At 35.3% G+C, this 25,119-nt stretch overlaps 2 protein-coding genes and 1 long non-coding RNA gene across 3 annotated transcripts in view; 1 reads left to right on the forward strand and 2 right to left on the reverse strand.

Moving 5' to 3' along the window:
- LOC145215031 (uncharacterized) overlaps positions 1 to 25,119 on the reverse strand; it is a 131,905-nt gene that overhangs the window by 83,885 nt on the left and 22,901 nt on the right. The window contains exons 21-26 of the mRNA XM_080083680.1: positions 22,777 to 22,876; positions 22,548 to 22,716; positions 21,907 to 22,025; positions 21,690 to 21,779; positions 21,395 to 21,525; positions 20,933 to 21,032 (exon numbers count right to left, since the gene is read on the reverse strand). Coding sequence (XP_079939806.1) covers positions 20,933 to 21,032; positions 21,395 to 21,525; positions 21,690 to 21,779; positions 21,907 to 22,025; positions 22,548 to 22,716; positions 22,777 to 22,876 — 709 coding nt within the window. The remainder of the gene's footprint in view (positions 1 to 20,932; positions 21,033 to 21,394; positions 21,526 to 21,689; positions 21,780 to 21,906; positions 22,026 to 22,547; positions 22,717 to 22,776; positions 22,877 to 25,119) is intronic.
- On the reverse strand, positions 1,435 to 12,358 carry LOC145215036 (uncharacterized). Its single transcript, XM_080083686.1, has 20 exons — positions 12,232 to 12,358; positions 11,834 to 11,942; positions 11,645 to 11,768; positions 11,075 to 11,325; positions 10,423 to 10,625; positions 9,949 to 10,120; positions 9,418 to 9,539; positions 9,213 to 9,302; positions 8,939 to 9,081; positions 8,414 to 8,566; positions 7,898 to 8,101; positions 7,058 to 7,264; positions 6,619 to 6,744; positions 6,363 to 6,500; positions 5,850 to 5,959; positions 5,542 to 5,749; positions 4,848 to 4,977; positions 4,243 to 4,418; positions 3,628 to 3,798; positions 1,435 to 2,463 (listed from the first exon to the last, which is right to left on the reverse strand). The coding sequence occupies exons 3-20, from the start codon at positions 11,696 to 11,698 to the stop codon at positions 2,287 to 2,289; spliced, it is 2,835 nt and encodes a 944-aa protein (XP_079939812.1). The 5' UTR covers positions 11,699 to 11,768; positions 11,834 to 11,942; positions 12,232 to 12,358; the 3' UTR covers positions 1,435 to 2,286.
- On the forward strand, positions 20,369 to 21,320 carry LOC145215042 (uncharacterized). Its single transcript, XR_013857188.1, has 2 exons — positions 20,369 to 20,717; positions 20,843 to 21,320. It is a non-coding gene; the product is annotated as an uncharacterized LOC145215042 (long non-coding RNA).

Genomic DNA, 25,119 nt, shown 5'->3' on the forward strand with positions numbered 1-25,119 from the left:
GGTGGTGCAGGGCAGAATGTAGGACGTGTTGGTCGATTGCATCTTGATGTTCTACACACTGTTGTTCCGTTGCATATATATCCCAGCAAAAACTTATTGCACGAAGGTGGAGGACCACATCCCAGAAGTTCAAAACGAACTGTAACGTAAAAAAACGCACAGTTTAACTAAGTTTATCACAATTAACACGAACTGGTAATACGGTGTAGCTGCAAGCCTGCAATGCGTTTAATCATGATCCACCAATTGTGCCCTCCACTGTTTTGCTCCATAACGTATCAACCATTTTTTGTGTAGTAACCGATGTGTTCTTTTACCAAGCGAAATACACTCAACTCAAGTATTGTTCGTTTCTACCTGTTTTTTGGTTGGTTGTTATGATGACATTGTATTTAAAGCATGTGGCATTATTTCCAAAACAATTGGCCAAGTAAGGATAGCTGGAATTTTCCGGTTCGTCAATTCCGTTTACGCCCAGGTAACATTCAAATGGCGGTGGTGTCGAAATCGGCTCAATAAAATTTCCGCTGTCTTAAAAAAACACAAAAACAAATCTTTTTAAGAAAAGAAATTGAAAATCTAGGTCAACTGTTACCTTCGAATTGCTGAGCTGTTGTTATTCCGAGGCTGAAAATCATAAAAACAAAATAGACAATGCAACGACAATGCATTGTGATAATCACAAGTTAGTTTGTCAAAATGATCAGTTTGCCAAAATGATCTGCAATAATGTAAAACTATTTGAATCTCTCCTGATAAAGTATTCACAAGATCGGCGTTATAAACATGTAGTGCAGCATCACTATGTTCTGTTCTACCGTGGTTTAAAGTTTTTTTTAGTTTGCTACCAAAACTGATCGGAAATGTCGGCGATTCTTTTTATGTTCTGATCCACTCACTTTCGGCATGTAAAAGTTTTAATGTTGATTCATGTTATACATATATGCTTTAGTACTCTTATAATTTTTCTCGCATGTTGTACAACACCTGTAATTGTTTATGACATCAACGTTTCTCTTAACAACAAAAATAATTTTATTTTTCAAACTAAGTTTACCTTTTCTTAATTTCCTGAACTAAATTTAGAAGCAACTGTTGGCAGAAGTTTAATAAACTTCTGCGTCTGTATACTTCGTTGTGTCAACCCTGCTTGGGTGTTGACTCAAAAAGTGTTTGTTGGGTCCTGAGTCATTTTGGGTTAGTTTCATACGTCGCGATTTAAAAAGCACTGCTTCTAGGAAATTGGTCTTTTCCATTTAATCAAGCTGTGTTAGATGCCAAACTCTTTGGTAGCCTAAAGCTTTAACCTATGAGCCACGTTGGCAAATCGCAAACGTTTTTACAACTTGACTTGTTGGTCAGTTTTTGTAAAAATAGGTGTTGCCATAAAACAGGATGAACTCACTGAAATAATTTCACACAAACACTCAGAGATTTCATAAATAAATTTCTATTTGAAACCAGCAAGATATGGAACCACGAAATAACACTCGGGTAAAGTGTGTGATGAAAATATGGAAACTAAACGAGCTTCAAATGCGACGACTTCAAAAACTTTTTGCTTCATACTGTGAAATTTTCACTTTAACCGTGTTAAAAAATGTGTGTAACAATTAAATGTGAAATTTTGACCAAAACCTATATTCTTTCGATTTGACGATGGAAAAAAAGTATTACAATTCCATCTTCGCTATTGTCACCTTGTTATTGTCCTGACAATGGAAACATTCTCCAATGAATAATAACTCTTATGACGTCACACTTTATTAAAGGTTGAAAGCAACAATCGTGAATTTCGTGTATAGCATATAATGGGTATGTACAAACAGAACAGTGGCAACATAATTTGACAACAGGATAAAAATAGTTACACTGTTCACGGTTTCGAATAATCTGAGCAAAAATATCAGAGCCAGTATATTTGTGTAGAAAACATGACAAGTGCTATTGTCATCATCAGAAAATGGGATAAGAATAATTCTAAAACACTACATGGCTTGAAACATAGTGAATGGAATCTTCAAATGAGAGAGAACTTTTTTTGCACAAGTAAATATGTACAATGCCGATGGTTTGATACAAATAAATAATTTTTCTCAGTTCAAAATTTTGTACGAGAGGAAAAGTAATGAACTTTAACAACAAATGTATTGAACTGAAATGTGGTTTTTATTTTTTCAATTGTTTGCTTTGTTTTCAACTGCATTGTTTCGACTGCATTGTTTCGACTCTTGTATACAACGTATATATACGTTCGTCCAATTGACGACATTTTCCGAATTTCTTTCAGACTCTCGTGTCTTTCCTCGTCTGACTTGCTTCACTTTCACTCGGGTTCGAGACGAGTCTTCGACCAGTTCCATTAGAGGTCGACTCAGTACGTGTGCGTTTAGTGCAAGGTCGTGTCCACATCTCGAATATTTCTTTTCTCATTACAGCAGAGGTGTAGAAGATAAAAACTCCCTGCAGGTGGAAAAAACACATTAACAATATTCAGGTTCACAATGCACGACTATGAGACTTAAGCAAAAAAAACACAAAAAACAATCAAATATTTCGTGGTGTTACATTTTAAATCAGGGGCCGGCAACATTTTTCATCAATGAAAATGGATAAATTAGTTTATTACCCCGGTATACATGGGCAAAATGTTTTGAAGCATTTAACCTAAACAAATTATACGGCCCGGTAACGAACTCCTCGCGGACAGGCGGTTGCCGACCAGTGTTTTGAATTATACACTTTTTTATTTTTTTCACAACCAAGTCTGTGTGTCTTAATCACCTGACAATAGTTATTGCCAAAACGAAAAAAAACGATGGGAGAATATTACTTTTATTTTATTTTTACAATAACATTCAATATTAAGCTGTAGAGCAGGGGTGGCCAACCGGTCAAAGACAAAGAGCCACATTTTTTAATTGGGTTACCACAAAGAGCCACATTATACTCACACACACAATTTCGCTCGTACCGACCACGATCCACTCAAATTCAACAATAAATGGTTTGCACTGTCTAACACACACAAACTCTCAATTCCATGAATCGCATAAACAAAAAATTACTCAAAAGATCCTTCCTGATGAGAAACTTTGCGATATTTTCATCTAACGCGCATGCGTCCCAAGCTTAGGCGTTACTAATGCATGCAACACCAACAATCGCTCAATTCAAACCCAAGCAGATAACCCGAAAAACAACGGAATAAAACATTATTTATTTTGGAACAAGGTGTTGTAAATATTTCTGTTGCTTTGTGTCTCATTCGCATTGTAATGAGCAATCATTTATTGTTTAACAATTGGATATTTGTTGTCATAATCAGGCCATTGTTATAGTTTCCTGGCAAGGTTTGTGCCCATACCGATAGTAAGTTTGTTCAAAAGCAAAATTGTAGCAGGTTTACTTTACATTTAACGAGTTTGTAACAGATCGCCACAAACTAACCAAAATTAACAGTGGCCCCAAACTACGACAACAACGTAAGAGCCGCATAAAACCAGGCAAAGAGCCGCGAGCCGCGGGTTGGCCACCCCTGCTGTAGACAGTGCACAGTTTTTCCACCTATACATTTCATATTACATCACCAGTATTACTGTAAATCAGCAAATATTAAAATCTCACCAGGAACGCGTTGAATATTGTGAACAACCAACTGAGGGCGATGAGATATTTTTCATCGTCAGATAAAAGCATGAGAAATCCAATCACCCAAGTCAGACCGAATGTTACCGACATCGTAAATACCATCTTCATTTGTTGCACGAAATCTCTGCTTGCTGCACTGGACTGGACCTGTAGGAAAAAACGATTTTAATCGGGTTCAAAACGGATGAGATGAGCGTGTTTGCACGGATATAAATCACAAGCTGTTAAATTCTTCTGAACAGAGTCATAAAAAAGTAACAAAACCATAGAAGCAATTGCTACAACGCTTTATGGCAAATTCCATCGATAATTTTTGCAAAACAAATTTGTGACAAAAGCAAAGATTATCCCTTACTACAAAATTAACATTCTAAAATCAAGAAAAATATATGTGTCTTCCAGCTGGGATCAGCCTGAAGCGCTCATGCAGACCAGACACCGCGTATTGGGTTCGAATCCCACCGAATGTTGGATTTTTCTAGCCCATACGTTATGCGACCTGCTGATTCGGTACAACGCCTTCAATAGCCATGTCTTACTATGATTACCGTCTTCAAACAATTTGATTTAGTTGACCAATTTCCGATCTACCTTATTCTCCATCGTCCTGACATGTCTCATCACGAGCACGAGAACCAAGATATTGTTGAGCAGAATCAAACCGATAATGAGTAGAAACCCGATGTAGAGGGAATAATTGTGAACCCAACACATACTGTCTCTGCGGTAACTTGACGATTGTGGGTCAAGTTGAGGTGGGTCGTAATCTACAAATGAAAATAACTCCTGGCTCGAATGTTCCAACTTTATTTTCTTATTGATATCAGCCCTGGAGTATCTAAGTAGACTAATGATAACAGCACAACAAATCACAGCACGCCAGACCTAGAAGCGGATATGAAAAACTATGACGAAGTAACCCAGATAAGCTGTGATAGGAATCGCATCCAATTTTCGGCCAACGCCTTGCACTAAGGAAATGTTAACGAGAGTTTATACCATTTCCTAAAACAACCCTTTGCTAAAAAATGCTTCACACAAAATAGTGCTCAAACTTTTCATTGCTTGCCTTTACAAAAAGTTGGTTGTAAAAACTTAAATCTTGGTAAACCATTGATTTGGGCTTCAAACACGGCTTTGTTTCGCAAACTTTGTCTAAATGCCGTAATTAAACTAAACAAATAACAATTCCCTACCATAGTTTAGGTTGATTTTGTCGACATATCCGATGGTGATTCCAACATTGAAAGCAACCACAATAAGCGGTAGAATGTAACCGACTACACAAGCCTTCAACACGTAGTGGGTTGAACCAACATTGAATACCTGAAGAAAAGACAAGATTTGTCAATTGTGTATCACTTTACTTGCTTGCTGGGCGAAAAGTTTTCGGTCATGTTGAAAAAACGTCAAATAATAATGGTGTCAAAATTTTCGCCCACTAAAAACATTTTTCATTCCTGCAGATTTGTTAAATATAGCACCCATGACGTCAATGTAGAGCTGTTTTGATTGAATATAGATGATGTCCAGTGGTTTTTAACTCGTTTCATGCCATGGACCATCAGTTTATTAAATAAACATTTTAGATCAGTCCAAGATTGAAGTAAGCATATGCGACAAGCAGTTTGAATTGAAACATATTTCTTTAAAAACGATTTTCAAAATATGAGATAAAACTATAACAACTAACATTTTGACCCTCGTTCAGTATATAATATACAATCATCTTCAGTTGATCACCAAATTCAGTCCACTGTTCTAGCCCGTCAAATACATAAAAATCATACAGTCACAGATTATGTCGAAAATCAGTGGCATTAAATAGTTGTTACATAAACATGCTGGAGCAACACCCTTTAAGTTGTACATCAAGCATCAAATCCTCACCTTAACTATGGAAGTGTAGAGTTTGTTGCTGTAAACTGCAATCCACATCCAAGCTACCAGGAAGAAATACTGAATAAGAGCGGCCACGCCCGTGCACCCCGCCCCTTTATCCACCAATGAGATTCCGACCAGGAATATGACGTAGGCAACGAGCAAGTTAAAGTTGACGTGGAGTTGGATTTGAACAAGCTCCTTCTTCCGAAATTCACTGGAAAGTATAATGTAAAAAATATTGTAGTTGGCTGAAAGATTTGTGTTAAAACTCGGTTAAATTTTCATGTTAGTAGCAACTATTACCAGAAACCCACCTGTTCAGCAGATACAGAATGATGGTGGCGGCCAGTGCCACAACAGAAACAATACAACCAACTTTACTGACGACCGACAAAGTAACGTCTGCCTGGACTTCAACACGAGACTAGACAAAAAATGTTGTTACAGGTTATCAAAGGAAAAAAAGTCGATTAAAAAGGGCAAGTCTAAATTTTTTCTTACAACACAAACGAACTGTTGGACTTTTCCTATTTCTATAATTTTATGAACAATTCAATTTAATATGACTAACGTCAATGGGTAAAAGATAATTACATTCATACTGTGGGATCAGCCCCGAAGCGTCTATGTAGACCAGCGATTGCGGGTTCGAATCCCACAGCAGTCTCCAGCCGGTGCCTTGCCATATGTGAATGCTTGGGGGACCGGCTGATTCGGTATGACGCCTTTAATAGGCCTAGCGTCCTATGATTGATAGTTAATCAAGAAAATACAACATATTTTGATGTTTTGAACGATTAAAATACAAAGATTCAAAATCTGCTTACAACAAGCAAAGCAAAACTAGTGAGATGGTTGCATTTACACATCGGAGGTTTGGTTCTAGTGTCAAGTTTGCAACCCTCGTTTGACCACACGAGGTGCTGTGGATCCCAAAACACACATTGTTGTCGAACAACATCATCCTGATAAAAGAAAAACACAAATATTAATAGCTTCATGTAAAACGATTCAGTGAATTCAAGTTTAAAATGGGAGTGAAGGTCAAAAATAATAATTTTTTTTCAAAATCTTGAAACTTACCAATAAATTGTTTCTTTGATTTTTATTCTTTTCGCCGTGTTTTGTATTTTCATTTTTATGTTCCATTTCTACCGGCCTTTGTAGTTTTTGTGAGTTAACTCCTTTTCCAAGAATAGCAGAGATAACCTGCAAAATAAATTTATGTTACTTTCTAAAAATGATTTTGTTTTTATGACATCTTTGCCCACAAAGCCCATGTGGACAGAAACAAAGAATGGGAAATATGAATGGCCCAATTTGAAACCATTTAATTTTCAGATTTATTTTTAATTCACAACTTGGCATTTATTTTAATTTTAAATTTAAAAACCACACATAAAGTTTCAGAACATAAAAAAATTCACTCAAATATTTTGGCTCGCGAAAGCACGAATGTCACAAACAAGACGTTTGTGGATGAAAACTCACTACTACTTTCCCATCCAAAACATTTTCTTACCCATTTTGCTTTTCCCTGTTTCGAAAACAAAGTGTCGTTTTCATAGAGAATGAACACGGTCCGCACGGTGGCGTTGTTTCCACTTCCCAGTGTTCGTTCAAGTGGAACAGTTATATTGATTGGTTGAACGAGTTCACCCGTAGTTGAACTGACTTTTGGTGGGGAGAAACTCACTTCTGTGTTGTCATTCAAACTAACATCAGCCACCTGCAAAAGTGTTTCAACTATTGTCAGACTGTTTTCTACAATCGACAAGACAAACAAAGTGGGATGCACATCTACATAACTATATCTACCATCTGTGTAAATTTCAGCCAAATCCATCAAACATTTGATGGAAAAACGAGTCGGACAAACTTTGAGCAAAACAAAAATCAAAGAAAAAAACAAACGAACAATTTGAGTAAAATCAATATGTGTCCCCTTCAGAAAAGGAGACCCATAATTATTTGGTTGAATGTTGATAGTTTGGCTTTTTACAGCAGGGATTTTACCACTTTTTGAAAATATTATTTATCTCATAGTTTTAATTTGATTTAATCTGAAAGTTTGTGCAGAACAATTGTTTCCTTACTTTAAAAAATTCACACTAAAAAAAATTCTAACTTCAGAACATTTTACAATAATCTTGTAAAATTACAATGAAAACTATGAAATAAAAACAAAGTTTACAATGAAAACTCAAATAAGTTAAATAACAGCATGAATAGACAGAGCAAGTGACAATTGCTTGTCCATATTCAGTAATATAAATTACTACATCACAAACCAGGTTTTATACACTTAAGCCTAAGTTATTTAGCATTAAGTGAAATCCACCACATTGTTATTTGTTCCAACCTGGAGTGTGGTCTGTTTTGTTTTGATGGTCAGCGTAGTTTCACCCATTTCACTGAGGTTCACTCGTAATGCTGCTTCGTTGATCGCAACCACTGCGTTGTAGCTGCTAGGTGGCGCTGTTGATCCACTTGATGTAGAAGCTTGGACGGAAATCGCTAAACTGTCAGAAATGTGAACAATCGAGCTGAGAGCAGATGCTGAAACCTGTTGAAGAAAAAAAATAATTTAAGCTCTAAAGCAGTGGTTCTCAACCTTTTAAGTTTGCGGACCGGTGGACTTTCAAAATCAACCCAAAATGTAATCACGACAAAAATTTGCAATTCAAAAGAAGTACGAAAAGTTCAATTCAATAGATGTTAAACGCGGTTCTAATGAAGTTTCTGCAAGGAAGTAGGCATTGACTTCCACACGATTTATCTTTTCTGCTGAAGAAAAATCTTTGTTTGATATTTTAAAGTTTTTCCTACAAAATTTCACTGCTAGATTTTTTGATCCCAGTTCAAATCCAGGCCTGACATGTACAGAGGGTTGCTTGACAGCTTGAGTGACGGTTGTGAGGGTTTTGAGACTTTGCTCAACATCGGTTGAATTAAGTGAGTTTGGGGAGGATGTGAAAAGTTGGAGGTTGTCGAGAGTTTGAGTGACCTCTTCTGTGGTTGCCAACGGTTTCTGCTTAATAATATTGAGTGTTACAGACTATTTTTGTACAATACACACATTTAACACTGTGTTTGTAATAAACTGTTGTTAGCAACTAGTTTTTCATACAAATCCTAATGCTTTGTAATACAGTGTAGCTGCAGCGCTTTGAGTCGTGATCTACAAACTGCAAACTTCACTATTTTGCATCTCATAACGCCTCAACCTTGCGCAGCTATTTCCAGCTTAGTGATTGTTTTAGTGCTATTGTGTTGCTATGTGTTCTTTCACCAAGCGAATACAAATTCAACTCAACTCCTACATAGGTCTAGATCCAGTTTTGGGTCTTTTTTGGAATTTTTGGAATTATTTTTTACTTTTTGTTTCACAAAGATCTTTTACCTGCTGGCTGAAGTTAATGCTGCATGAAGAATTTTTCAAAGTGCTATTGTCAAATACAGCAACAAAATAGTTTTCTCCTCCTCTTAGATTTAAGAAATCTGTTTGTATTTTTGCCACACAGTCAATAGAAGCTTTTGAAAAACCTAAAAACAGAAAATTATGTGAAATTTGGTATTATTACTGGTGATTTTGAAAAGATATTTATGTAGTTGGAAGAACATTGGTATTTGCTTGAGAAGTTGATAAAAATTTGCACTGGATATGACTCACCCACCTTTTTCACACACTTGGTTTGAAAAAGCTGTATCTCCAACTGTGGTTGTGTTAAAAGAGAAGCCATTTATGGTGGTTTCAAAACACGGCCCTGTAAAAAGCGCATGTCACACAAATATAATTGATGTCTTGTAATTTGGAGCCACAGTGCATATTGTGGTTTATAAACATTTAAAAAAAATCTGCAAAACTTGATTGGTTAAAACCTGCAAGTGGTTGACCAATCAGATCTGAGATAGGGTTTTGAATTACGTATTCCTGATAGCTTTCAAGTAGAAGATTGAAGTTTACCACAGGATTTGTCGCATTTGTTTCAACGTGTATGTAACTGCAACAAAAAGATATGGCATATAATCTGTGAATGTGAAATTACAGTTACAATACAAATTGACGTTAATTTAATGATTAAAGCATGAACTGCAAAGTAATGGATGTAATTTGTTTTTATGCTGCTTACGTATAAAGACCATAAATGATGAGCAAAACTAAATAAAAAGTTTTACTGCATTTAATTGGAGGTTTTTGTAAAATGTAAAGAATGCAAATCAAAAGGTAAAAAACAATCACTGATGATGACTGAGCATTTGCCGAAAGTTTGAACAACTAAGCATGTCGCTTTTTACGTATATTTGGGTCGTTATTTTCACCATTAAAAAAGAAAGTGTTGTTGAATGGTGACAACCACATCAAATAGAAATCAAATTAATGATGTATTTTTTTTGATCGAAGTAACTTACTTAAAGTGTGAAAAAAATGGAATGAACTGTCCGATGGTGACATTGACCACATTATTTGTCTTGAAACGAAAAGCTGACAAGAGTAGAGCAGCAATCTCCAAGTGGGTTTTTGTCTGGTTCAACTTAATTTGTTGAGCAAATGGAAACTTATAGACATTGCTGACACTTGACACTAAACATATATTTTTATAAAATAAATTATATTTGAAAAATGTTGGTTGGCAAGTATATAGTTGGTAACAAGACACAATATAAAATCTTTTTTATTTATTCATTGGTCTGTTGTGACATTTTTATTCACATTAAAAAAACTAACTTAAAAAACATAAGAACCAAATAATACCATTTTGCAAATGTCTTTTTTTTAGTTAATTACATTGAAAAATAAACAACCTAAAGACACATGAACTTAGTAATGCGTAATTTAGTTTCAAAATATTATGCCTGGCAACAACAGTTTGTATCAGAATTTACCTGCACACGTGGGGATTTCCCAGTTTAGGAACCAATCATAAACATAATTCAAAGCTTTAGTGATTAGCGGCCGATAATCCTCATAATAATTTACATTTCCTGAAGTATTTAAGAGTAAAGTGAAAATTAAATCAGTAAGTTTATCTTTCTGGCAACGAGTTTGTACCACTTGCTTCATATGATCAAGAAATTGTTTTCCAATTCTGAAAAAAAAAAGTTTTTTTTACATTTGAGACTTTGTCACAAAATTTTTTTGCACTGGAACAAAATATGAAACAATACATAGAAAACAATAGGTCCAAGAGAAACTAGAGTTGTTTAAATTTTCAAGAAAACTTATTTTTATTCGGAATTACCCACAAAAAGTTAAATATGCCTGGTATATTAAACATTGAAATTGTGCATTCTATTAATAATCAGGCATGTTTATTAATCATGTAGGCAAGTCATGGTATGACGAGAATCATGTGTTTACCAAAAACCACTTTCGTAACTGCCAAACCTTTTTACTTACTCAAAACATTTTTTGAATAATTTTTTGAATATTTAGCCTGTGAAGCAAATGCTATGTTTAACTTTCCAAGTATTAGTTTGACAAGTTTTAGAATGTTTGTTTTAAACAACAATTTAAACACATTTCAAAAATTTTTACCTGCAACAGTCTGAATGTGTCGAAGCATTAACAACAACATCTCTCAAAGCCTCCAATGTCCAAACATAAACGTCTTTTACCGTTGAGTTGTCGCAAGCAATCGTATAAACATCTCCGACTGTGTTGTTGTTGATAGCCGATGTCAAATTTTCAGCCACAAGTCCATTGTTATCGAGCGCACACAAAAATCCAAAAATTCTCGAATTTTGTGAGGAGTTTGATATACTGTTTTCAAATGAATATAACAGGTTCTGAAAATATGTAACAACTATTAATGTCATGTAAAATAATTTGCTACACATTTTTTCAATAAAGGCAGTGGTGGGATTCAGCCGGTTCGCACCGGTTCTATAGAACTGTCTCACGCAATTTTATGAGATCAGTGAACTGGTTAGCATTACTACTGGTTAATGTCAATGGACTTTTTGTAACAGAACCGACTGAAAAATATGACTTTTGTGATAGAACCGGCTGAAAAAAATTTAAATCCCACCACTGAATAAAGGTATATGCACCACATTTTATAGTTTTATGTTTTTATTATTTAATATACACAAAACATTTTTTTACTATTAGTTCAATTCGAACAAGGTATCCTATCGACGAAATTTCATCCAGGAACATTGGACATTGTTTGTTTATGCAGTTTGCCAAGAAGTTTTTCACACATGTCAATGAGCCCTTCAAGTTTTGTCTGCAACAATAAAATCATGGAAACAAATTAACAAAACCGATTAAATTTAAACTTCTAAATATTACCGGCATTGTGTTTCGTCTGTGTATGGAAATCCTGAAAACCATGGAACAGCGCATTCTAAACCTTTTGTTAAGTTCCTTTCAATTGTGCATTTCGGCAAAATCTGTAACTCTGCAAACAAAGCAGGCAGATCTTGTTAAAAAATTTGTTTTCCAGCAAATTGCCACGAAATAGTGGTTCGAAAAAAAAGTACATTACAAAAATTCAAAACCAAAACATCTTAACACGCTGAGTAATAAATACAGGAATGACTTGCATTTATTGCGGACTGGGTAAAAAATGTCCTAAAATTGTTACGATTTGGCGATAAACGCTCATAAAAAAAGCGAAATTACACAACAAGGTGAAAAATACATAAAATTGCAACACTCGATGATACTGGTTATATTTTTTCGCCCACCATTAGAGGATGGTGCAGGGCAGAATGAAGGGCGTGTTGGTCGATTGCATCTTGATGTTCTACACACCGTGGTTTCGTTGCACTTAAATCCCGGCAAAAACGCATAGCGCGAAAGTGGAAAAGGATTATTTCCACATCCCAGATATTCCAAACGAACTGTAACGTCAAAAACGCACAGTTTAACTGAGTTTATCACAATTAACACGAACTGATAATACGGTGTAGCGTATTTACTCGATTGTAAGCCGCCCTCGTTTATAAGCCGTTCTCGTTTATAAGCCGCATGTTGAGGTGTTAAACAAATAATGTAAGCTGCCCTCGATTGTAAGCCGCACGCTGGAATTTTAGATACGATTGTTTCTTAATACATCTTTCTGTTGTTATATGGTATGACTATACAATCAAGTAAAAACGGTAGCCAATGGTTGAATTCAAATTTTTCGCAGCCGGTTTATCACAAAAGTCATATTTTTCAGCCGGGTAATTGACAGCAACCAGTAATTTTAACCGGTTCGCTGATCTCATAAAATTTCGCAAGACGGTTCTGTAGAACTGTTGCGAACCGGCTGAATCCCACCTCTGGGCAGCGCGTTCAATCATGATCCACCAATTGTGCCCTACATTGCTTTGCTCCATATAGCCTAACCAGTGTTTCCAACACTTTATTCCTATTTCCAACACAATTGATCAAGAAAGGATAGCTGGAATTTTCCGGTTCGTCAATTCTATTCATGCCCCAGTAACATTCAAATGGTGGTGGTGTCGAAATCGGCTCAATCAAATTTCCGCTGTCTTAAAAAAAACACAAAAACAAATCTTTTTAAGAAAAGAAATTGAAAATCTAGGTCAACTGTTACCTTCGAATTGCTGAGCTGTTGTTATTCCGAGGCAGAAAATCATAAAAACAAAATAGACAATGCAACGACAATGCATTGTGACAATTACAAGTTAGTTTGCCAAAATGATCTGCAATAATGTAAAACTATTTGAATCTCTCCTGATAAAGTATTCACAAGATCGGCGTCATAAACACGTAGTGCAGCATCACTATGTTCTGTTCTACCGTAGTTTAAAGTTTTTTTAAGTTTTTTTTAGTTTCCTACCAAAACTGATCAAAAATGTCGGCGATTCTTTTAACGTTCTGATCCACTCACTTTCGGCATGTAAAAGTTTTAATGTTGAATCATGTTATACATATATGCTTTAATACTCTTATAATCTTTCTCGCATGTTGTACAACACCTGTAATTGTTTATGACATCAACGTTTCTCTTAACAACAAAAATAATTGTATTTTTCAAACTAAGTTCCCCTTTCTTAATTTCCTGAACTAAATTTAGAAGCAACTGTTGGCAGAAGTTTAATAAACTTCTACGTCTGTGTATTTCGTTGTGTCAACCCTGCTTGGGTGATGACTCAAAAAGTGTTTGCTTTTCCTGAGTCATTTTGGGTAGTTTTGGGGGTAAAAAGCACTGCTTCTAGGAAATTTGGCTTTTCCATTTAATCAAGCTGTGTTAGATGCCAAACTCTTTGGTAGCCTAAAGCTTTAACCTATGAGCCACGTTGGCAAAAAATAATAAAAAAACACCACTAAATCGCAAACGTTTTTACAACTTGACTTGTTGGTCAGTTTTTGTAAAAATAGGTGTTGCCATAAAACAGGATAAACTCACTGAAATAATTTCACACAACACTCAGATATTTCATAAATAAATTTCTATTTGAAACCAGCAAGATATGGAACCACGAAATAACACTCGGGTAAAGTGTGTGATGAAAAAATGGAAACTAAACGAGCTTCAAATGTGACGACTTCGAAAACTTTTTGCTTCATACTGTGAAATTTTCACTTTAACCGTGTTAAAAAATGTGTGTAGCAATTGAATGTGAAATTTTGACCAAAACCTATATTCTTTCGATTTGACGACGGAAAAATTTGTCACCTCGTTATTGTCCTGACAATGGAAACATTCTCCAATGAATAATAACTCTTATGACGTCACACTTTATTAAAGGTTGAAAGCAACAATCGTGAATTTCGTGTATAGCATATAATGGGTACGTACAAACAGAACAGTGGCAAAATAACTTGACAACAGGATAAAAATAGTTACACTGTTCACGGTTTCGAATAATCTGAGCAAAAATATCAGAGCCAGTATATTTGTGTAGAAAACATGACAAGTGCTATTGTCATCATCAGAAAATGGGATAAGAATAATTCTAAAACACTACATGGCTTGAAACATAATGAATGGAATCTTCAAATGAGAGAGAACTTTTTTTGCACAAGTAAATATGTACAATGCCGATGGTTTGATACAAATAAATAATTTTTCTCAGTTCAAAATTTTGTACGAGAGGAAAAGTAATGAACTTTAACAACAAATGTATTGAACTGAAATGTGGTTTTTATTTTTTCAATTCTTTGCTTTGTTTTCAACTGCATTGTTTCGACTCTTGTATACCACGTATATATACGTTCGTCCAATTGACGACATTTTCCGAATTTCTTTCAGACTCTCGTGTCTTTCCTCGTCTGACTTGCTTCACTTTCACTCGGGTTCGAGACGAGTCTTCGACCAGTTCCATTGGAGGTCGACTCAGTACGTGTGCGTTTAGTGCAAGGTCGAGTCCACATCTCGAATATTTCTTTTCTCATTACAGCTGAGGTGTAGAAGATAAAAACTCCCTACAGGTGGAAAAACCACATTAACAATATTCAGGTTCACAATGCACCACTATGAGACTTAAGCAAAAAAACACAAAAAACAATCAAATATTTCGTGGTGTTACATTTTAAATCAGGCGCCGGCCACATTTTTTATCAATGAAAATGGATAAATTAGTTTATTACCCCGGGATACATGGGCAAAATGTTTTGAAGCATTTAACCTAAACAAATTATACGGCCCGGTAACGAACTCCTCGCGGACAGGCGGTTGCCGACCACTTTTTTGAATTATACACTTTGTTATTTTTTTCACAACCAAGTCTGTGTGTCTTAATCACCTGACAATAGTTATTGCCAAAACGAAAAAAAAACGATGGGAGAATATTACTTTTATTTTATTTTTACAATAACATTCAATATTAAGCTGTAGACAGTGCACAGTTTTTCCACCTATACATTTCATATTACATCACCAGTATTACTGTAAATCAGCAAATATTAAAATCTCACCAGGAACGCGTTGAATATTGTGAACAACCAACTGAGAGCGATGAGATATTTTTCATCGTCAGATAAAAGCATGAGAAACCCAATCACCCAAGTCAGACCGAATGTTACTGACATCGTAAAAACCATTTTCATTTGTTGCACGAAATCTCTGCTTGCTGCACTGGACTGGACCTGTAGGAAAAAACGATTTTAATCGGGTTTAAAACGGATGAGATGAGCGTGTTTGCACGGATCTGAATCACAAGTTTGAAATTATTCCTTAACAGAAGCGTAAAAAAGTAACGAAATCACAATAGTAATTGTTACCGCGATTTATGGCAAGTCCGTCAATAGTTTTTGCAAAACAAATTTGTGACAATGCAAAAATTATCCCTTACTACAAAATTAACATTCTAAAATCAAGAAAAATATATTTGTCTTACAGCTGGGATCAGCCCTGAAGCATGCAGACCAGCCACCGCGTCGTGGGTTCGAATCCCACCACATGTTGGATTTTTCTAGCCCATATGTTTGCGACCTGCTGAGTCGGTACAACACCTTCAATGGGGATGTCTTACTATGATTATCTTCTAACAATTTGATTTAGTTGACCAATTTCCGACGTACCTTATTCTCCATCGTCCTGACGTGTCTCACCACAAGCACGAGAACCACGATATTGTTGAGCAGAATCAAACCGATAATGAGTAGAAACCCGATGTAGAGGGAATAGTTGTGAACCCAACACATACTGTCTCTGCGGTAACTTGACGATTGTGGGTCGAGTTGAGGTGGGTCGTAATCTGCAAATGAAAATAACTCCTGGTTCGAATGTTCCAACTTATGTTTGAATATTTAGAACTGGTATCAACGCTACAGTGTCGAAGTAGACTAATGATAACAGCACAACAAATCACAGTACGCCAGACCCATGGGTAAAACAGAAACAGATATGAAAAACTATGACGAAGTAACCCAGATATGCTGTGATAGGAATCGCATCCAATTTTCGGCCAACGCCTTGCACTAGGAAATGTTAACGAGAGTTTATACCATTTCATAAAACAACCCTTTGCTAAAAAATGCTTCACACAAAATAGTGCTCAAACTTTTCATTGCTTGCCTTTACAAAACGTTGGTTGTAAAAACTTAAAGCTTGAAAAGCCAAGGATTTGGGCTTTAAACACGACTTTGTTTCGCAAACTTTTGTCTAAATGCCGTAATAAGACTAAACAACAATTCCCTACCATAGTTGAAGTTGATTTTGTCCACATATCCGATGGTGATTCCAAGATTGAAAGCGACCAAGATAAGAGGTAGAATGTAACCGACTACACAAGCCTTCAACACGTAGTGGGTAGAACCAACATTGAATACCTGAAGAAAATACAAGATTTGTTAAAGTGTATCACTTTGTAACAATTCACGGCTAGAAACAAAAAAGCACGGCTAGAACAAAAATATATTTGTATATAACATGACATTTTGACACTTCTTATGTTTGCATCTCTTTAATTTACTTCTTTGCTGCATTGACGAAAAGTGTCTGGGCATGTTTGTGAAAAACGCCAAATATTAATGGCTTCAAAATTTGTGAAAAATCCTTCACTCATTTTTAAGTCTTGCAGATTTGCTGAAGATACTTCCGCGTAAATGTAGAGCATTTTTACAGATGAAATGCGGCGGGGTTGAAGCACACCAAACACCCTACATAGAACTCATCTCCGGCTTGTTGATAGTTTTAGTGCAATTGTGTTGCTTGTTTTCAATCACCACATAAACTTAACTTGACTCAACAGACACAGAACGTTTCGAAAATCAGTGGCATTAGTTAGTTGTTACATTAAACATGCTAGTTGTAACATCAAGCATCATTAAAAAAACTGCATGTTGTAAAAAATACAGTTGGAAAAAAACTGAAATTCTTTCAAGAAAATCCAACTATTTATTTAATTTCCAAGCATTTAACTCCTTGATTTTCGCAAAGGGCATTGAGAAAAATATTTTTTTTCTAGTACTAATTTAGTTTACCGCAACATTTAACTTTGGCATTCTACTCCGGCTTAGGAAATATCCCCTTTAAGTTACGTACAACACTTAACAGCCACAAAACATTTTGAAAACCAAAGGCATTAAATAATTGTCACAATAAACATGATAGTTGTACATCATGCATCAAACCCTCACCTTAACAATGGAAGTGTAGAGTTTGTTGCTGTAAACTGCAATCCACATCCACGCTACAAGGAAGAAATACTGAATAAGAGCTGCCACGCCCGTGCACCCCGCCCCTTTATCCACCAATGAGATTCCGACCAGGAATATGACGTAGGCGATGAGTAAGTTAAAGTTGACGTGGAGTTGGATTTGGACAAGCTCCTTCTTGCAAAATTCACTGGAAAGCAAAATGTAAAAAATATTGTGTTTGTCGGCTGAAAGATTTGTTAAAGTCCAGCATACTTCCAAACCATTACAACCTTGTTTTTAACTTTGCTGTGTTTTGTGATTGATAGATAAGGTTTACACTATAGGGATGGGCCGAGCCGAGCCAGAACCCGAGAACTCGGTACCGAGCATCGCCGTTTTTGATGCTCGGTGCTCGGCCGAGTAGCTGCACAAACTGACCCGAACATTAAATTTGCATATTCATGCCCTGCTAACATACGAAACTAGTGTTCGAAAGGGTATCCAAGATCAAAAATGTTTTTTAATGCATTAAATGGTGGAAAACGCGTACTTCTGGGGCCTGTACAGCTTATAACACCGCTGGTGACGTAAGGGACCTTGGAAAGCTACAAAACAAGTGTGGAATTGGGAATGTTTGTGACGTCACAAAGCATTAACGAGCTCGGTGTTCGACCAAACAGAACAGTTGCAGTTTTGGCCCATCCCTAGCTTACACAGTGTTAAACTTAAAACTTGATGAATCTTCATGTTAGTAACAACTATTACCAGAAACCCACCTGTTCAGCAGATACAGAATGATGGTGGCGGCCAGTGCAACAATAGAAACAATACAACCAACTTTACTAACGACCGACAAAGTAACGTCTGCCTGGACTTCAACACGAGACTACAAAGAAATATTGTTACAGGTTATAAAAGGAAAAAAAGTCGATTAAAAATCAGAACAAATGAAACTATTAGTTTTTTTCAATTAACAAAGAAAATGTTGGACTTCCCTATTTCTATAACTTTATGAGCAGTTTAATTTTATATGTCAAACGTTAAAGGGTATAAGATGAAAACATTCATAACTGGGATCAGCCCTGAAGCGTCCATGCAGACCAGCGATCACGGCACACTTATTCATAAATTATAGTACGCCAGACCCATTTAAAGCGTTTTACCGAATCAGCCAGTCTTCCATGCATTCATAATTGGCAAGGTGTAAGCTAGAAAAATCTTGCAGTGGGATTCAAACCCACGACAGGAGTCTTTCCGGGACTCGCGCTCTACCAACTGAGAAAGTCTAGCCTGTGTCTTGCCATATGGTGAATGCTTTTCGGTATGAGGCCTTTAATTGGCCTGGCGTACTATGACTGGTGGCTATGGGTATCGGTATATTTAGCCTAAATGCAGGAAAATACAACATATTTTGACGTTTTGAACAATTAAAATATATAAAATCAAAATCTGCTTACAACAAGTAAAGCAAAACTTGTGAGATGGTTGCATTTACACATCGGAGGTTTGGTTCTAGTGTCAAGTTTGCAACCCTTGTTTGACCACACGAGGCGCTGTGGATCCCAAAACACACACTGTTGTCGAACAACATCATCCTGATAAAAGAAAAACACAAATATTAATAACTTCATGAAACACAATACAAGAATTCCAAGAAGATGGGAGTCAAATGTGATAATCTTTGTTGGAAACCTTGAAACTTACCAATAAATTGTTTCTTTGATTTTTAGTCTTTTCTCCGTGTTTTGTATTTTCATTTTTATGTTCCATTTCTACCGGCCTTCGTAGTTTTTGTGAGTTAACTCCCTTGCCAAGAATAGCAGAGATAACCTGCATAAAAAATTTATGTTACTTTCTAACAATGAACTTGTTTTTATGACATCTTTGCCCACAAAGCCCACGTAGATGGAAACAAAGAATAAATGGGAAATATGAAAGGCCCAATTCAAATCATTTAATTTTCGGATTTATTTTTAATCCACGACTTCGCATTTATTTTAACTATGTTTTTAAAACCACGCATCACATTGGGTCAAAACATAAAAAAATCTTCACTCAAAGATTTTGGCTTTCATAAATTAAGTGCAATAATGTTACAAACACGATTTTTCTGAATAAAAATCCACTAATTTCTCCAAAACAAACATTTTTACACATTTTCTCACCCATTTTGCCTTTCCCTGGTCCGAAAACAAGGTGTCATTTTCATAGAGAACAAACACGGTCCGCACGGTGGCGTTGTTTCCACTTCCCGATGTTCGTTCAAGTGGAACAGTTATATTGATTGGTTGAACGAGTTCACCCGTAGTGGAACTGACTATTGGTGGGGAGAAACTCACTTCGGTGTTGTTATTCAAATTCACATCAGCCACCTGCAAATGTTTAATTATTGTCAGACATTTGATTGCAATTAGTTATTTGCTTGAGTTTGGTGAAAATTTTGGCTTTTATCACAACAGGGTTTTTACGGTTTGCTAAAAATATTATTTATCTCATAGTTTTAATTTGATTTAATCTGAATGTTTGTGCAGAACAATTGTTTCCTTACTTTAAAAAATTCACATTTAAGAAAAAAAAATTCAGAACATTTTACATTGATCTTGAAAAAACTTAGTATATATGTAATATTATACATATAAATAAGTAATATAACAGCACAAATAGAAGTAGCAAGTGACAATTGCTTGTCCATATTCAGTAATATGAATTACTACATTAGTCACACTAGATTTTATACACTTGAGTTATTTAGCATTAAGTGAAATCCACCACATTGTTTATACCTGAAGTGTGATCTGTTTAGTTTTGATGGTCAGCGTAGTTTCACCCATTTCACTCAGGTTCACTCGTAACGCTGCTTCGTTGATCGCAACCACTGCGTTGTAGCTGCTAGATGGTGCTGTTGATCCACTTAATGTGGAAGCTTGGACGGAGATCGCTAAACTGTCAGAAATGTGAACAATCGAGCTGAGAGTAGATGCTGAAACCTGTCGAAGAAAAAATGAAAAAAAAAAAAGCAAAACAAAACAGAAAAAAGAAGCTAATCTATACACAGGTATCAAGTTTATAGAGCTCTTCTGGAAATCGTATTTTTATTCCGACATTTCAACGTCCTATACACGTCGCCTTCATCAGGGTAAATAACACTGAATGCGATTAGTACAGTACAGTGCATATACAGGTTTTTCTACAATTTATCTGTTTCTGCTAAAGAAAATTCTTTGTTTCATATTTTCAATTTTGTCTCACAAAATTTCTCAGCTAAATTTTTGGATCCCGGTTCACATCCCAGCCTGACCTGTACAGATGGCTGCTTGACAGCTTGAGTGACGGCTGTAAGGGTTTTAAGACTTTGCTCAACATCAGTTGAATTGAGTGAGTTTGGGGAGGATGTAAAAAGTTGGAGATCAACGAGAGTTTGAGTGACGTCTTCTGTGGTTGCCAACGGTTTCTGCTCAATAATACTCAGTTTTAAAGACAATTTTTGTACAATACACAAATTAAACACTGTGTTTGTAATAAACTGTTGTTAGCAACTACTTTTTCATACAAATCCTAACGCTTTGTAATACGGTGTAGCTGCAGCGCTTTTAGTAGTGATCTACAAATTACAAACTTTACTATTTTGTGCACCACACCACTTCAACATTGCGCAGCTATTTACAGCTTGGTGATTGGTTTAGTGCTATTGTGTTGCTATGTTGTCTTCCACCAAGCGAAATAAACTCAGCCCAACTTATACTCAGGACTAAATTAAGTTTACATCAATTGGTTTTTACTTTTTTTGTTTCACAAAGATCTTTTGAGTTTTACCTGCTGACTGAAGTTAATGTTGCATACAGAGTTTTTCAAAGTGCTATCGTCAAATATGGGAACAAAATGGTTTTGCACAAAGAAATTCGTTTGTAATTTTGCCACACAGTCAACAGAAGCTTTTGAAAAGCCTTAAAAACAGAAAATTATGTGAAATTTGGTATTATTACTTGTTGAAAAAGTAAAACAAATATATTTATGTTGTTGCAAATACAGAATAGTTACGAACTTTGGTGGAAAAACACATGTGCTTGAAGTTAGGGTAATTTGCAAACAATTGATTTGACTAACTCACCTTTTTCACAAACTTGGTTGGAAAAAGCTGTATCTCCAACTGTGGTTGTGTTAAAAGTGAAGCCATTTATGGTGGTTTCAAAACACGGACCTGTAAAAAGTTTGTCACTTATTACTAAATGTCACTAATAATTGATGTTTTGTAATTTAAAGCCACAGTGCTTATTTGTGGGTAAAAAAATATTTAAAAAAATCTGCAAAACATGATTGGTTAAAACCTGCAAGTGGTTGACCAATCAGATCCGAGATAGGGTTTTGAATTATGTATTCCTGATAGCTTTCCAGTAGAATATTGAAGTTCACCGCTGGATTTGTCGCATTTGTTTCAACAATGTAACTGCAACAAGAAGATGAGGCTTATAATCCTCAGTGAATGTAAAATTACAGTTACAGATTGAATATTACATGAAAGTATGAACTGCAAAGTAATGGATGGAATTTGTTTTTATACTGTTTAAAAACTTTTAGTCAAGGAAAAGTGACAACATTTAAATGAGTGGTCCCAATTAATGTTGGCAGAATAAATATGTTATGTTTAAGATAACAAATGATCTAGTAAGTTGCCTGGCAAAAGGCAATGCAATGATGAGCAAAACTGAATTACAAGTTTTACTGCATTTAATTGAAGGTTTTGTAATAAGTGAAAAGTTTAGCCTTTTAAGAATACAAAATAAAAGGTAAAAAACGATCACAAATGATGGCATGAGTGCCGAAACGTTTGAACAATAAAGCATGTCGCTTTTTACATCTATTTGGGCCGGTATTTTCACCATTAAAAAAGAAAGTGTTGTTGAATGGTGACAACCACATAAAATAGAAATCAAATTAATGATGTATTTGTCTGATCGAAGTAACATACTCAAAATGTGGAAAGAATGACAAAAACTGTCCAATGGTGACGTTGACCACGTTATTTGTCTTGAAACGAAAAGCCGATAGGAGTAGAGCAGCGATCTCCGAATGGGTTTTTGTCGGGTTAAACTTAATTTGTTGGGAAAATGGAAACTTGTACACATGGCTCTTTGTCACTAAACACATATTTTTAACATTAGAACAAAAAAATATCTATGGAAAGTTTTAAAAAATACTTCGCTCAACATCAGTTGAATTGAGTAAGTTTGGGGAGGATGTAAAAAGTTGAAGATCGCCGAGAGTTTGAGTGACTTCTTCTGTGGTTGCCAACGGTTTCTGCTCAATAATACTCAGTTTAAAGACTATATTCGTACAAAACACATTAAACACTGTGTTTGTAATAAACTATAGTTAGCAACTACTTTTTCGTATAATCCTAAAGCCATATAATACGGTATAGCTGCAGCGCTTTGAGTCATGATCTACAAATTACAAACTTTACTATTTTGTGCACCACACCACTTCAACATTGCGCAGCTATTTACAGCTTGGTGATTGGTTTATGGCTATTGTGTCGCTATGTGTTCTTTCACCAAGCGAATAAAAATTCAGCTCAACTCCTACATAGGTCTAAATCAAGTTTAGGTGAATTGGTTTTTACTTTTTTTGTTTTACAAAGATCTTTTGAGTTTTACCTGCTGACTGAAGTTAATGTTGCATGAAGAGTTTTTCAAAGTGCTATCGTCAAATACGGCAACAAAATAGTTTTCTCCTCCTCTTAGATTTAAGAAATCTGTTTGTATTTTTGCCACACAGTCAACAGAAGCTTTCGAAAAACCTAAAAACACAAAAAAATATGTAAATTTTGGTATTTACTGCTTGTGGTGTTGAAAAGATATTTATGTAGTTGCAAGAACATTGGTATAAAAAACTTTTGCTTGAAGTTGAATAAAATTTGCAAACACTTGACTTGACTTGCCCACCTTTTTTACAAACTTGGTTTGAAAAAGCTGTATCTCCAACTGTGGTTGTGTTAAAAGTGAAGCCATTTATGGTGGTTGCAAAACACGGCCCTGTAAAAAAAGTTTGTCACTAAAACACCTGAAGAGTGGTCTTGGTAAAATACTTGTGTTATATTGTAATGTCATTATGGTTTTTAAACATTTAAAAAAATCTGCAAAACATGATTGGTTAAAACCTGCAAGGGGTTGACCAATCAGATCCGAGATAGGATTTTGAATTATGTATTCCTGATAACTTTCCAGTAGAATATTGAAGTTTACCACAGGATTTGTCGCATTAGTTTCAACGATGTAACTGCAACAAGAAGATAAGGCTTATAATCATCAGTGAATGTGAAATTACAGTTACACTACAAATTGGTTATTACATTAAAGTATGAACTGCAAAGTAAAGAATGGCATTTGGTCTTATGCTGTTAAAAAACTTTTAGCCGAGGAAAAGTGACCATGTTTAAAGAGTGGTCTTAATCAATGTTGGCAGAAAAAATATGTTGCTACGTATTAAGACAATAAATGATCTAGGAAGTTGCCTGGCAAAATGCAATGCAATGATGAGTAAAACTAAATTGAAAGTTTTTCTGCAGTTAAGAGGTTTTTGTAATAAGCAAAACATTTAGCCTTTAGGAATACAAAATAAATAGTAAAAGAGACAATCTTGTTCAATAGTTACAACCATTGCATCTGTTAAAATAGAAGTCAAATTAATACTGAGTTTGACTGATCGCAGTAACTTACTTGAAGTGTGGAAAGAAAGACAGAAATCCTCCAATTGTGACGTTGACCACATTATTTGTCTTGAAACGAAAAGCTGATAGGAGCAAGGCAGCAATCTCCGAGTGGGTTTTCTTAGGGTTCAACTTAATTTGTTGGGCAAATGGAAACTTGTACACACGGCTGACACTTGACACTAAACATATATTTTTATAAAATAAATTATAGTCGACAAATGTTGGTTGGCAAATATATAGTTGGTAACAGGACACAATATAAAATCTTTTTTATTCATTCATTGGTCTGTTGTGACATTTTTAATCACATTAAAAAAACTAACTTAAAAAACATAAGAACTAAATAATACTGTCTTGCAAATGTTTTGTTTAGTTAATCACATTGAAAAATAAATAACCTAAAGACACATGAACTAAATAATGAACTAATAAACAATGCATTATTTAGTTTAAAAATATTATGCCTGGTAGAAACAGTTTAAATCAAGGCATGTTAACTTTAAAAATTGTACCTGGACATGTGGGGATTTCCCAGTTTAGGAACCAATCATAAACATAATTCAAAGTTTGAGTGATCTGGGGTCGATATCCCTCATAATAATTTATTTGTCCCGAAGTACTTAAGAGTAAAGTGAAGATTAAATCTGTAAGTTTGTTTTTCTGGCAACGAGTTTGTACCACATGCTTCATACGATCAAGAAATTGTTTTCCAATTCTAAAAAGAAATGTTTTGTTTTTGAAATATTAAACTTTATCACAAAAAAATTATTTCACTGCAACAAAATAGGAAACAATGTACTGACAACTATACAATAAGCCAGTGGTTCCC

The sequence above is a fragment of the Phallusia mammillata genome, chromosome 2, assembly GCF_965637545.1.
Source record: "Phallusia mammillata chromosome 2, kaPhaMamm4.hap1.1, whole genome shotgun sequence".
Taxonomy (NCBI): Eukaryota; Metazoa; Chordata; class Ascidiacea; order Phlebobranchia; family Ascidiidae; genus Phallusia; species Phallusia mammillata.